This window comes from Aythya fuligula, chromosome 2 (genome assembly GCF_009819795.1).
Source record: "Aythya fuligula isolate bAytFul2 chromosome 2, bAytFul2.pri, whole genome shotgun sequence".
Taxonomy (NCBI): Eukaryota; Metazoa; Chordata; class Aves; order Anseriformes; family Anatidae; genus Aythya; species Aythya fuligula.
The window spans coordinates 107,250,433-107,264,163 of NC_045560.1; the positions used below are offsets into that span (position 1 = coordinate 107,250,433).

At 37.6% G+C, this 13,731-nt stretch overlaps 1 protein-coding gene across 1 annotated transcript in view; it reads left to right on the top strand.

Moving 5' to 3' along the window:
- The window catches only part of LAMA1 (laminin subunit alpha 1), a 105,839-nt gene that overhangs the window by 41,406 nt on the left and 50,702 nt on the right, over window positions 1-13,731 (top strand). Inside the window, exons 11-22 of the mRNA XM_032180959.1 lie at window positions 2,077-2,217; window positions 2,748-2,921; window positions 4,779-4,880; window positions 5,649-5,860; window positions 7,147-7,258; window positions 8,138-8,248; window positions 9,009-9,136; window positions 9,761-9,847; window positions 10,199-10,410; window positions 10,975-11,081; window positions 11,951-12,131; window positions 13,256-13,392. Of these exons, the coding sequence (XP_032036850.1) occupies window positions 2,077-2,217; window positions 2,748-2,921; window positions 4,779-4,880; window positions 5,649-5,860; window positions 7,147-7,258; window positions 8,138-8,248; window positions 9,009-9,136; window positions 9,761-9,847; window positions 10,199-10,410; window positions 10,975-11,081; window positions 11,951-12,131; window positions 13,256-13,392 (1,704 nt within the window). The remainder of the gene's footprint in view (window positions 1-2,076; window positions 2,218-2,747; window positions 2,922-4,778; window positions 4,881-5,648; window positions 5,861-7,146; window positions 7,259-8,137; window positions 8,249-9,008; window positions 9,137-9,760; window positions 9,848-10,198; window positions 10,411-10,974; window positions 11,082-11,950; window positions 12,132-13,255; window positions 13,393-13,731) is intronic.

Here is a 13,731-nt window from a genome sequence, read left to right on the forward strand (position 1 = left end):
TCGATTTAGAGGAGCAATGTACTAAATTTACTATACAAGGGCAATACAGCAATTGTAGTATACAGTTGAATCATAGTAAAAATGTGATTCCCATTGCTGGTCTTTATATACTCATCATCACGGCATTGGGTGTCCCCACTTGCCAGGGTTGAAGCCAGCTCAGGCCTGTTGCTCTCTTCAAAATTCTTTTGCTGTTTGTTTTTTTTTTTTTTTTTTTTTTAATACTTTGAGCAACATATTCACACCTAAATCCACACACCATGCTCATCTGGAGAACTCAGGGAGACATTAACACTTTTAAAATGAACACAGAAATAAACATTTTCATCACTAGTTGATCTGTTTAACTGTTGATAGCTGTTTATCTAAAACAAAGGCCACTCTCCAATCCCTTTGTGTTGAGATAGTCAGCTTCTTTGCAACAGCTGTGGTCAGTAACACCCTTCATTATTCCCTGAGTTTCATGGGCACATTGCTCTTGACCATACTCACTTGAGTCTTCCATTATAGGGTTTTAATCATAGTCACATCCCATCCCTACAGTTTTCTCTTCACTCACAACAGCTCTTGAGGTCCAGTCGTTGGGTATGACAATATGTTTTCACGAAGAAATAATGGTAATTTCTTCCAGTGTTACAGAGATAAAATGAAAAGTGTGATCCAAGTATATTCTGAAGAAATGAAGAAGCATACAATAATTATTTCTGTAAAAACAAAATTTTAAAATCTCATTATCTCAGTAGGCCCTTTAGGTGGGATTTTCTGTAAATTTAAATATTAACAAATAACATCCTCAGCCTTTGAATAAAAGAGGGGAGGATCAGCTAGATTTTTCATAAGATTTGCAGAAATGGTCTCTATTTTATGTACAGAAATGCATGATCTACCTGTTTAGAAAGGTCTTCAATAAACTTGATATGCCAAACTCTGGTTGACAAGAGGAGACTGTTGATAGTGTTTAGATTTCTCTCTGGTAAGCCTGAAATTAGCTCCATTGAACGAAATCTAAGGCTGGAATTGGGAGTGGTTCTCCAGGTGAAGTGGAAGGATGTTAGCCAGGTAACAGCTTCCCAAAGCAGAATTTGGTCCACAAGCTTTGTATTTCTAATTACACTGCAGAGCTCATACAGGCCTTCTCAAAACAGCAAGACGGAAATGCTTCACTGTATGCCCTACAGTCCCGGTGTCCTAATCGTGGGTATTGGGGAACTTGGTGGGGTGCTCTGTAAAGTCCTCTTTCTCTTTGCAGTGAGGTTTTCTCTCAGTGGAAACCAAAGGCTGAGGTGGAGGAGTGATGTGTATCCAGGTCTTGTCCTGATACATCAGGACATGGTCAGAGACTTGTGCCTGACAGCAGGAAGTGTTCTGAATCTTATTGTGTAGAAATACCCACTGAGATCTACTTATACAACTTTGTGGGTATTTACTGAATATTTTCTTTACTTATTTGCATCTCAGCAACATTTGTTTAAACTTTTGGAATAAACGAATAAATAGTGCCTGTACAGATTTTGGAAGAAAATAGTTGGATCCCCCCCCCCCCCCCCCATAAATACTACACTGAAAGAGGTATGTCGCAGTGTGCTGTGAACTACCTAGCTTGCTTAGTAAGGAGGCAGCAGGCCAGTGCTAGGAGCTAAAGGAGCAGCACAAATGTATGTAGAATTCCTCTAGGAAGAGGTGGCAGTGGTGGTTGAGGAACTGGCTGTGGTGGGGACAAGCTGTGCTGTAGGCCATCGGAAGCTTTTGTCCAGAGAAAGTTAGAAATTCAAACTACCAGAGTAGCAGACTGGCAAACTGGCAGAAGTTTTTCAAACCCTTCCCATGTGCTGAAGTTTCACTGCAATAGAACCTTTACCAGGGTATATTTTGATTTTGATGAACTGGCAAATTCTAATGATTTTTTCCAATCAGTTTTCATTTTAAGCTCTGAGTCTTATTCAATAAGCCTGCTGGGCTGAAATCTGTTTTCTTTTTGAGCTTTCTGAATGCTGTTACGCTTAAATCCCATCTAATCCACTGTATTTGTTGCCATAATAATACTGATGTGAAACAAATGTTATATGCCACTCACAGGAAAATGTAGAAGGTGAGAACTGTGACCTCTGTAAACCTGGATTCTACAACCTGCAAGAAAGAAATCCTCAGGGCTGCACAGAGTGTTTCTGCTTTGGAGTTTCTGATGTCTGTGATAGCCTAACATGGCCCATCAATCAGGTATTATATGCTACCTCCATGACCTAATATTCTTTCCTCAGGCAGCTGCAAAACATACCGTATTTCTCTTTGACATGCACCCAAGTTAATTCTAAATTCTGGCATGTGTTTTCTTACAGAGGAATAGACTTTCAATATCATTTGGCAGCTGTAAGGTGGTCAACATACCTTTTCAGTCAGGCTTTGACCCCACCGGTTTGCAGTAATACCAGAAGCTGGCTAGCAGAGTCTGTGATTAAAATATATATATATATTTGCTTTCTGACCTCGTGCTGTTAAAATTTCTTTGTATATTGAAGAGCTGATGCTAATTTTGCTGGGAGGATGAAAATCAAACTTGCTGTATTTGTGTTCCTGTCTCTTACAGGGACAGAGACAGTCCTAGTCTCATCAAGTACCCCATTTGTGTGTATTGGACTGTGTTAATAAAAGTGTTATAGATTCACCAGTTCAAATGAATATCTAGGGATCAGTTAAGTTTAATGACTGCTTTTTCAGTGGCGCTAAGCCTGACTGTTAATTTCTTGCAGATATCACACATGACTGGATGGCTTGTTACTGATCTGTATAACACAAGGGGTGTGCAACCTCAGCGAAGCCAATTGGATGGACCCCACCAAATAAGCATCAACAACTCTGAGGCTGTGAAAGTGCTGAAAAATACTTACTACTGGTTAGCGCCTGAGCCATATTTAGGCAATAAAGTGAGTTCTTAGAAAGAGCCAGAACAATTCATTTCCCTATTTTAATCATACTGTATTGGTCTAACAACATTCTTGTATGTGAACAGTATATATATTTCTGCTTACCAAAATGTTTTATTTACTGGGATGTTAATAATTTAAATTCACCTCTGTTAAATTAATCTCTGTGCCCCTAGAACTTTATTTGTACATCTTTCCTGTATGACATAAAGTTTTGTCTTTCAGTTTAATGCTTTCTTACTTACTCAGCACTGAAACCTTTGGAGTTGCCTTGTTTGTTCTTTGTTTAGCTTATGGAAAGTAATTAGAATTTGAGTATATATTTGAGAATTTGGAATATATACACAACATAATATATCCATAATTACGAAGTACGTATAAAACCTAGTATTACCAGACTTCTCAACCTGTCTCTGTTCTTCTAATTGTAGTGTTCCTGGCTAGATGATCCCAGTTTTTGCCACTCTTTCTCTCTCTTAGAGCTCACTCATCTCCCCACATTCTTCTTGGCCTGTCTTCGATGAAACTAATCTCCCTCCTTCTCTTGACTGTTACTAGCTTTCTTGCTCACGTTCCCTATACTAATGGCTCCCAACTCAAAGCTGATGCCCTTCACACCTCATTCAATACATTTGACAGGATATTGCTCATCTTTCATTTCAGATTTATTAGTTTCCAAATGACTGGTCTTAATTTTTGCCCTGGTCTTAATTTTTGAGAGCTCTGGGTACCCTTCCTCTCTCTCCACAACCCTCCCCCAAGAATCATGGAATAATTGAGAAGAGATCTCTAGAGGTCATCTTGTCCAATCTCCCATCTCAAGCAGGGTCACCTAGAGCAGTTTGCCAAGGAACCACATCTAGAAGGCTTTTGAGTACTTCCAAGGAGGGATACTCCACCAACTCTAGGCAACCTGTGCCAGTGGTTAGTCAACTGCACCATAAAGGGCACAGGAACCTCCTGTGTTCCAGCGTGTATCCACTGCCTCTTGTCCTGTCACAGCACTTACTGAAAAGAGCCTGGCTCAGATTTTCTTTGTACCCTCCCTTTAGATATTTATATGCATTGAGATCCCTTGATGAGGCTAAACACTCAGTATCTTTCCTCATATGAAAGGTGCTCTAGTCCCTTCATTATCTTCAGGGCCCTTTACTGGACTCTCTCTGGTATGTCCATGTCTCTCTTGTACTGGCAAGCCCCAAACTGGACACAGTACTCCAGGTGTTGCCTCACCAGTTCTGAGCAGAGGTGACCTTGAAACCTCACTTTATTTTTTTTCAGTCCAGCCTCTTTGCTCATGCAGCCCCTGTTCTTAGTACAGTAGCAGGCTAAATGAACACAAGATTCAGAAGTGTAACTTTAGGGAGTAGTTTTTGCACAGGGGAACTCACTCAAATTCACTCAAATTCTGATTTCTCTTCCATTTAATGTAGGTCTAACTGTTGATGCAACTCTTTCATTTGCTTTGAAGTAGTCAGCAGCAGATGTGGGGCTACGGAGACTGGAAGGTGGGAAATGGAATGTGAATAACTCCCACGTGCTCTGCCTCTTGGCTGGGATGGTAGTGTAAACCCTGCTGTTGTTGAAAGTCCTGTGGGTGTTTCACTGAATGAGGGCACTTATCTGAATCATCTGTGGAGCCTTCAGCTAGCTTTCCCCACCTGCACAGTAACAAGTCAGCACTTGTGCCTGTGCTGATAGGCACAGCATGTTAAATTTTCCCTGGAAAGTGGTGATTGTAAGCCCATGTACTCCTTTAATCTGGGACACGTACATTATATTTTCTCACGCCTCTTCTTTGTGTTGATTGGAGGTTATTTTGTTGTTAAGTTGTTTTGTTTTGTTTTACTATTTCAGCTCACGGCTTTTGGTGGAGACTTGAAGTATACAGTGTCTTATGACATTCCAATGGAGAGTGTGGACAGTGATATAGTATCTAGCGTGGATGTCATCATTCAGGTAGATTGTTTTCAGCTGGCTACTACTCAGACATTATTAGGAATCTATGGATAGGTTAAAAAAGATGGAAAGTGAAATTAATTAATCTATCTTAATTGTTTTAAATCCCTAGTTAAATCTCAGTTTTAAATCCCTTCTTAAAAGTCAGCACCAATATTTTCTTGCTAATCAATTATCTAATTTTCTATTCTGTTTCTCTGAAATTGTAGGTATACTATACTATTTTTAAATAATAAAGAACTAAATACTATCCTTCGTGAAAACATGTGAGGTGATAATTACTAAATGAATGAACCAAGTTGTGTTTACAAAAGTAACTACAATAAGCAGGAATGATTTATATTTATGAAATGGATGAATATTCTTGCTGATTACTTTTTGTTTTTTAAGAGTTATATTGCAGTTAAAAAGTAAGACTATATGAAATCTAGACATCTCCAAAAAGCATGATTTTGTAATACATACTTGGCAATAGAACCAAAGCAGAAAAGAGATTGTTTTGCACAGTTGATTTCAATTTTAATGTAGTTCTTTTTCCAAAAGAAAATCAAGTGTTTCTGAAGTCTCTAAATCAAAAGAGAACGGGATTGCAATCTTCCTGAATACACGGAAAATTCAGACCTTTAATTTATTTATTTTTTCATAGAGCAAGAAATCTGTTTTGTTTCTTTTCTACATTATCTGGATGAGTATCTAACACTAAATGTAATAGATAAGTAAAATTTCCATGCAAATTTGAAAAATATTTTCTCTGTCTTTCACATTCAGGGCAATGGGCAGATTTTGAGCACAAGAGCAGCAGGCTTGTCATTGCAGCCGTATGAGGAGTACTCTAATTCAGTGAGATTCGTGTCGGAGAATTTTATAGACTTCAATACAAAAAAAGCTATAGACCGAGAAAGACTGATGACTGTTCTAGTAAATGTGACTCATCTTCTCATTAGGGCCAGCTACAACATTGCCAAAAGAGCTGTATACAGGTGAGGGAGAGAAAATACTCAAATTAATCTATATACTTTTACTACTTTTGTGCATGTGGAGCACTGTTTGTACTGTCAGTATTCCTAAAGTGTTGCATTAATAATTTCTAGAAGAAAATGATTCTTTTTTTTTTTCTTTTTTCAAGAGTGTTGTTGTCTCCAAAATACATCCATGTGGAATGTGCAGAAAAGGGCATTTGGTTGTGAAGCAGGATCGTTGTTTTCTGCTTTAAAAGAATACTGCCTAAAAGCCTTATTACAATGACAGCTTTGTTAGAAAGAAATAACTCTTAAACTCTCAGTGGTATGCTTATTTTGGTGTGTGGCAAGTTAATCCATCATTGATTATTGATATTTACCTGCCAGTAAAGATGCTAGCTTTAATTTCTTTAATTGTTACCAAAGATGTTATTGATGCTCCTCCAAAAGGAGCGTTTAATAGGAAAATTGGGCTGGGATGGAGTAACTGGTCATTCATAGTCTCAGGTCAGCAGTAGCAGCGTCTTTATCAGTCATTACAGATCTGTTTATTCTGTTCTCCAAGTTATACAGGAACAAAGTCTTACTGATCTCAAGGAAATCTGTTCAGTGATTCATCATTTATTTAATTACTTCCCTTAGCCTTTCTTTCTCACTCCCTACTTTGGTAGCATTTTATATCAACAACATTGGACTTCATAGTTAGAACAAATTTGCTTTGTGCTCTTGAAGAGTGATGATATTGATGTCCATTTAGGACACGATATTCATCTTCCTGGAATGATTATAAAGATTCATTTAAATAACTTTATCTGTGGCTGAGAAGATTGCCCCTGCTGCAAAATGCCATTTCACTGTGTTGTTTTGCTTTGTTATGTTGTGTGCACCAGCAATGAACTGGTGCTGTTTCTCATCGTTTACCCTCCTGCAATATATGTCTAGTTTAGACATGATGTAGTAAAGCTGTCTTATCACAGGACTTCAAGAGAAGACTGCACCACCAATATACCTCTAGTATCATGACAGAGGGGGAAGTTTTTAATTAAACCTCACCACAGGAGAAGTCGCCAAGACAATGGGAGTAACAATAACGATAACAGGATGAGGGTATATCTACTTCCAGCTGAGAATTGCAAATGCAGTGATAAAACCACCATCACAATATTTTATAACTGAGATTTTTTTTTTTGCCTTTTCCTCAGCTGTTGCTTCCAGGGAGCATTACTCTGTGGTATGGCTCCCATAGAACCAGTTAAAAATCAAATTTTAGGAAATAAATGATAAGATGTTCTCATGCTTAATCCTAGGCTGGACTCTGTAACCCTGGATACTGCAAGTGCGAATGTTATAGATCTTTCTTCAGCACCAGATGTGGAATTCTGTGAATGTCCTCAAGGTTACACAGGAATATCCTGTGAGGTAACCTCTCGAAATGTTTTGTGTATATAAAATGATCTTTCTGAAAGGGTCTAGGTTTTAAAGAAGCTGCCTTTAATTACACTGCCATAAGACTATACACTCTGTGATTAGATTCTGTGTACTGTACTGTATACAATGCTGTTGACGTTTTCTTTCAGACATATTAGATGAAGTTTTAAACTTATTTCTTGAGTTCTGTTTGATGGCACTAAAAGATGATGATAGACTTCACAGCATTATTGTTAGGGAAGGAGTAGCTGTAAAAGCTTTGTGAATCTGTTTTATGTGTGCCTTACTCATGAATAGCACTGTTCCTAGATCTGACTTGTGCAGTTTATTTCTCTTTTATGTCATTAGCTTTACGGAGGCAATAAGGAATCTTAGCAGGGAAGAATGCTAGTCTTTGGAAGATCCTACAAGGATCAGATATGTAAGGCAAGGTGGTATCTGAATAGAAGATTATGGAGGCAGAGCACCACCTGCAGAATAGTAGGAATTATATTGACAAATAATTTCAATATGAAGCCATGTGCCATAGCATCATTCATGATTCTGCAGAGAAGGTAGACCATCTGTTTTTTATTGTCCCATAATAAATAACTTCACATATTCAAGTTCAGAAAACTTAACTTATGTGCCTCTGGGGTACAAAGGGCTGAATCAAAGTTTCATGGAGTTAATACTTATCCCCTTCATCCAGTGCAAGCAAAAAACAACCACCAGAAAAGAGTTGCAGTGACATCAATAGACTTCAAAGAGTATTCAGTTTACCACGATGTGAACAAGTCGGTGGGTGGTCAGAAGTGGACTCTTTGAAAATGATTTGGAGTGTAATTTTAACACATGTAATGCTGCTGCTTTTTCCCTGTTTCTTTTCAGTCCTGTCTCCCTGGGTACTACCGTGTGGATGGAATATTATTCGGGGGTATTTGTCAACCCTGCAAATGCAATGGGCATGCAACTGAATGTGATATTCAAGGTGTTTGCTTTGTAAGTCATCCTTCTAAGTGTCAGTAGAAATTAGGATAGCATTTTGGCTGTGGGAGACAAGTTTATGATGTATGTAAATTTAAAGCTATGGGTACAAATTGTTTATTTTTCTTGCTTTTCATTGTTTACTTCAATATGTGTTTGGAGGCTCCATTAAAGCATTCTCCAATAGTTTGTTTCAGTTTACCGTTTCAAGTGTGGAATAATCAGAACTAAAGAAAAAATGTTGATATATACTGGCTGATAAAAATCTTAACTTTGCTTGCTCAAATTGACAGTAATACTTTCCCTGAAAGGAACAAAATTAAACAGTGTTTTGTGTGAATATATATGTATATGCGTGAATCTTCCACGACCAACATCAGTGGAAGTTACACACTCCTTTCTGAGAAGATGATTTAGCTCTCAGATCTCTTCTGAAATTCAGAAATCACAGGAATACAATAGCTAAATACCAGTTGGAAATATATAAGATTTTTTTTTCTGTGTTTGCAATTCACAAAATATGTTTAAGATTGTGTTTAAGTGAGGTTCTGTCATGTAAAGTACATTCTAAAATGAAGGAAAGAAACAGTTATGAATTGTTACTATAACTTGGGGGGAAAAAAAAGCATAAATCCAATAATTCATTTTAAAAGTTCTTCATGGTTGTTTCCTTGAATTTTAATATTGTACTGCATGCAGATTCCTGCAGAGATCCCACAAGGGATTAAAACCCATCAAAAGTAAATATAAGAAGTTTTTTTGCCATGTCTCACAGGCTTGCCAACACAACACGACAGGACCTTTTTGTGATCGGTGCTTGCCTGGCTTCTATGGAAATCCATCCCAAGGAACTCCTGAGGACTGCCAGCCCTGTGCCTGTCCTCTGAGCTCTGCTGCAAATAAGTAAGCTGCTTGAGATTTTTTAATTTTTTTTTTTTTTTTGCATTTTCAGCAAAATTGGAGTGTGAGATAAAGAAAAATGTTATGAAATCTGAAGGAGAAAGACAAGAACTTTTCTTTCCCTATTCATTTGAGCCTGTGTCATAGAAACATTTTTATTTTTATTTTTTGCCAGGTAGATAAATAAGTAAGCTAAGACAGGACAAGTGAACTGGTGTAATTTGTATACAAAGTACACAAAGAAATATTTAGACCTATCCTTGAACTTGGCAGCAACATCACAGTTATCTTTCATGTTGTTGCAGAAAACAACAGAAGGACAGAAGTGTTACATCTGAAAAAGAGGCACTTAGCAAATTTGTCAGATCTCTGTACTAGGAGAGACAGCTTTTTAGGAAGCATTATAAAATCTTTCTTTTGAATGAAATAAAAATCAAGAAGAATTTCTGAAAGTGATAATTCTGCTTTGACATACTGCGATGTGTAAAATTGATGTTAATCTGGAAAAACTAGAAATTATGTGGTTATATGGACAGGTGCATGGATTTTAAGAATTGGGTATTAAATGTTTATAGAAGTCTTGTGTTTTCATGCAGTAATACTAACTGTCACAAATACTGTTGATAGTTTCAGTCCTACTTGCCAGCTGAGGGAAGGAGGTGGAATTGTCTGTGACAAATGTCTCCCAGGCCACACTGGTTTCCAGTGTGAAAGGTACGTGTAGTAGCTTTGGTATAGTATGATTGTTGTTACTAACTATTCATCATGCTACCTACTTTGAATTGTTTATACCACATGTACAAAATATTCCTAATAACATTTTCCTCATTTTATCTTTGCTTGTGAGAGACTCATTAGATAAAAATCTAATAGGAAGTACCCTCTTGGGGTGGGAGAGTATTTGACATGACTGCATTCAAGACACAATTGGTCAGGGTGCTAGATAATCACATCTAGGTGCCCTTTCCATGAAAAGTTGGACTAGATAATCTTTGAAGGTCCCTCCCAACCTGGATTGTTCTATGATTCTGTGATTTTTGATACAGTTTTTAATTTCTGGTACAGGTGTGCTAACGGGTACTATGGAAATCCACTTGTGCCTGGGCAGTCGTGTGCTCCTTGTGAATGCAATGGCAATGTAGACCCTCAAGAAGATGGTCACTGTGATACTGTCACAGGACAGTGCTTGAAATGTGTGGGGAACACAGCAGGTGACCACTGTGAGAAGTGCGCTGATGGGTATTATGGGGATGCAGTGGCTGAGAAAAGTTGTCGTGGTAAGCTGTTTTTATTATTCTCAGAACATATGGAATGGAAAAAAATGTGGTGTGTATGTAGCAGAATGGGTGGGGAGATATACACTTTTTCCAAAAGTGCTAACAGAATTTCTAGGTTGGAAGAGACCTTAACCTTTAAGTTGTGAGTTGACAAGTGCAAAGTGAAACCTATGGTGTTGGTTTAGCCTAGGGAAGGAATGTATTATGCTAGGGTCTGACACCTCATATTCCTGAAACTTACTGACTTGCTTAATACTACCACTCCAATGACTTGCTGTAGACATTTCTTACTTCTGAATGATACAAATAAGGCTGGAAGAAACAAACTTCTTAACCTGTATCTCTTCACAGAAATGTTTTTTTTGTTGTTGTTTGTTTGTTTGTTTGTTTTTCTTCTTTTTTCTTTTAGCTCAAATGTGTAGTATGGGTCTTGCTGTAGTATATTAACGTTTATAGGATATAAATAGGTGAAACATACACAATGTAACAAATCTGGAATCCTGTCATAATGAATGCATATATTAATGAATATTTTGTTGCTTTTGTTTTTTTCCTAAACATAAGCCTGTGAGTGCCACGTGAATGGTTCTCTTTCCAGTACTTGTCATCATGAGACAGGCATCTGTCACTGCAAGTCAAACGTGATTGGACAAAGATGTGATAAGTGCCTGGTAAGCAAATATTTTTATCTGCTCCTAATATCTATGTTTTCTTGTATTGTGGTCTGCCTGTTTCTCTGCAGATAACAGCATCAATGTGACATGACATGAAAGGAAAGTTTTGGCTGTTTGAAAGCATGGAATATCTCTCATTCTCCAAAATTTTCAGGGAATTCAAACTTGTGTTTGCTGCATAGGAAACCAAATGCTTTTGATCAGTCGTTTTGACTAAGACCTGGAGGGATCTTAACACTGTGCTTCTGCAAAATGAATTCTGGGAATATCTGAAGAATGTGCTTGGTGATAATAAATACATCATGGTTGAACACCAGAAAGGGATTCAGCTAAAAGACAGGCCTTTTGCAAGAACAAATAGGTATTCACTGGCGAGACAAAACAGCAGTTTTCAGCCTTTGATAAGTATGGAACTGACTCAGAGACCAGAGCAGGAAGTCTGTGCCCAGTTACTGCCCCTGTGCCAACCAAGATGAATGCTTTTCAATCCACATGTACCATAGGTCACTGACATGCTCTGTTCTGCTCTTCAATACGCATTCACAGGAGTCTGTGCCTGGCCAGCACAGCCCTCCTTTGTCCTCACGGAAGTCTTCAAATTAAAATAACCTCAGAGTTTAAAACAAAGTCTCTCTAATGAGATTAGAGGACTTAGATGAGATTAGAGCATTTCAGTGTTGAGTTTTTCATCCAAATGCACACTTGCAAATGGCTGGGAACATGGAATAGACAAGGCCAGGAAATCCTCCCACTTCAGTCAAACAGAGCTGATCAATATTCATGCAGGTCAGGCAGCTGGGAAAGTAACTAAGAGAAAATAAGCACAGACTTGATGTTCTCAAACATATCTACTTCTTGTTCAACAGAATGGCTATTATGGATTGCTTACTGGACTTGGCTGTATTCCCTGCAACTGCAGTCAATTTGGCTCAGTCTCCGAGGTCTGCAACCATCAGGGGCAGTGTCACTGTTTACCAGGCGTGGCTGGAGAAAAGTGTGATCACTGTGCTCATGGCTTTCATTCGTTCCAGAATGGGGGCTGTACACGTAAGTTATAATCCATGAGTTTTCTAAGGTTGGCATGGAATTTCTTTCAATGGTGTGTTTTATCTTATACTGCAGCAAAGTTCTGTTGTTCTGATAAATATTCAAAAAAAAAAAAAAAAAAAAAAAGGAGAATGGTTTCCCAGTATTTTGGTTAATGTAGGGAAGAAAAGTTAAAAACTACTGCTATTACAGACTTTTATTTTTTTTCCTGTTTTATTCTTAAAAACGTGATTTCTGAATTGATAAGACACACCATTAACTGTATTTTCCCATTATCTCTAAAATCTGTACATACCCAAGTGCAAAATGTTAATCCAAACTGAGAACATGCCATCAAAAAACCCACACATTTATCAGGTCAATAAGATAACCTTTCAACAAAATATAGCCAAAGGAATGCCTACCTTTTCTCCAATCCGACTTCTTTTTTTCTTCATAGTATAGTAATGTGAATTTTGCAGGGAGATTATGTGGTAGGATTGTGTTTCTGAAAATACATACTGTGTCTTTACTAAGAATAAAATATCTTCTAGGTACCTTTTACCATCTCAGTTTTGAAAACTTTGTAAATGTTATTAAAATAATTAAAAACCCACTTAACTGAATTTCTTCTTTTTAGCAAGAACGGTGTTGCAGTTCTTAAATAGACAAGTGCTTCCTGCAATAATGTTAGTTGATATAAATAAAATCATTATTTTCCCATTAATTAATAAGAAATTCTTGAAAAGTATTAATCCCTGAGATTAATCATTTCACCTCTTTAAGAATATTATTGAATCTCTGATGAGTTTTGCATCCTCTATAATAACGTTTTTCCCTACAAATTTACTTTTCTCCACAATAATTTTATTTGGCATTGTTGACTCCCCTGTGGAAAAGCATCACTGCTTTTTAAACCACCAATCAGGCTATATCAAGCAGAAATAACAGACTTTTAATAAAAAAGTGAAATGCCAGCCTGGTCATAATTTGTTTCACAATGGTTGGGGACAGCAAGGGGTTCCTAGTGGAATGGATAAACCTTACTGAATAGTTATGAGAAGTAAGATTATCAGTAGTCATGTAGTTTCTTCTACATAGCCAAAGCAAAGGAAGTTAATCATTTGGTCCTATTTCTCTTGCAGCCTGTGACTGTGCTCATACTCAGAACAACTGTAACGCAGATTCTGGTCAGTGCATTTGTCCCCCTCACACTTGGGGACCAAAATGTGAATTCTGTGAAGAAAATCACTGGGGACTCTCTCCTAAACTCGGCTGCAAGGTATAGTAGGCTGACTGAAAAGCCATGGTTGTTCAAAGCAGTTTGCCATATGCTAATGCAAGGATTGGGCTCTTGTTACAAGGACCTCAAACTTTATTCTATGTCTCAAGGTGTTAGTGCTAGACACATTAAAAATGGGAACACACACACACACACAAAAAAAAACACAATCCAAAACAACAACAACAAAAAAACACAAAACCAGACTGAAAAGTATTTCTTGAGGAACATTCTAAGAAGGATGTCTTTGAAAACATTTGTCTAGAGTGTCTGTTCCACGTAGGTGCATAGATCATATAAAAATTGTGAAGTGTGTATTCTAGCTTTTAGTTGCATGAA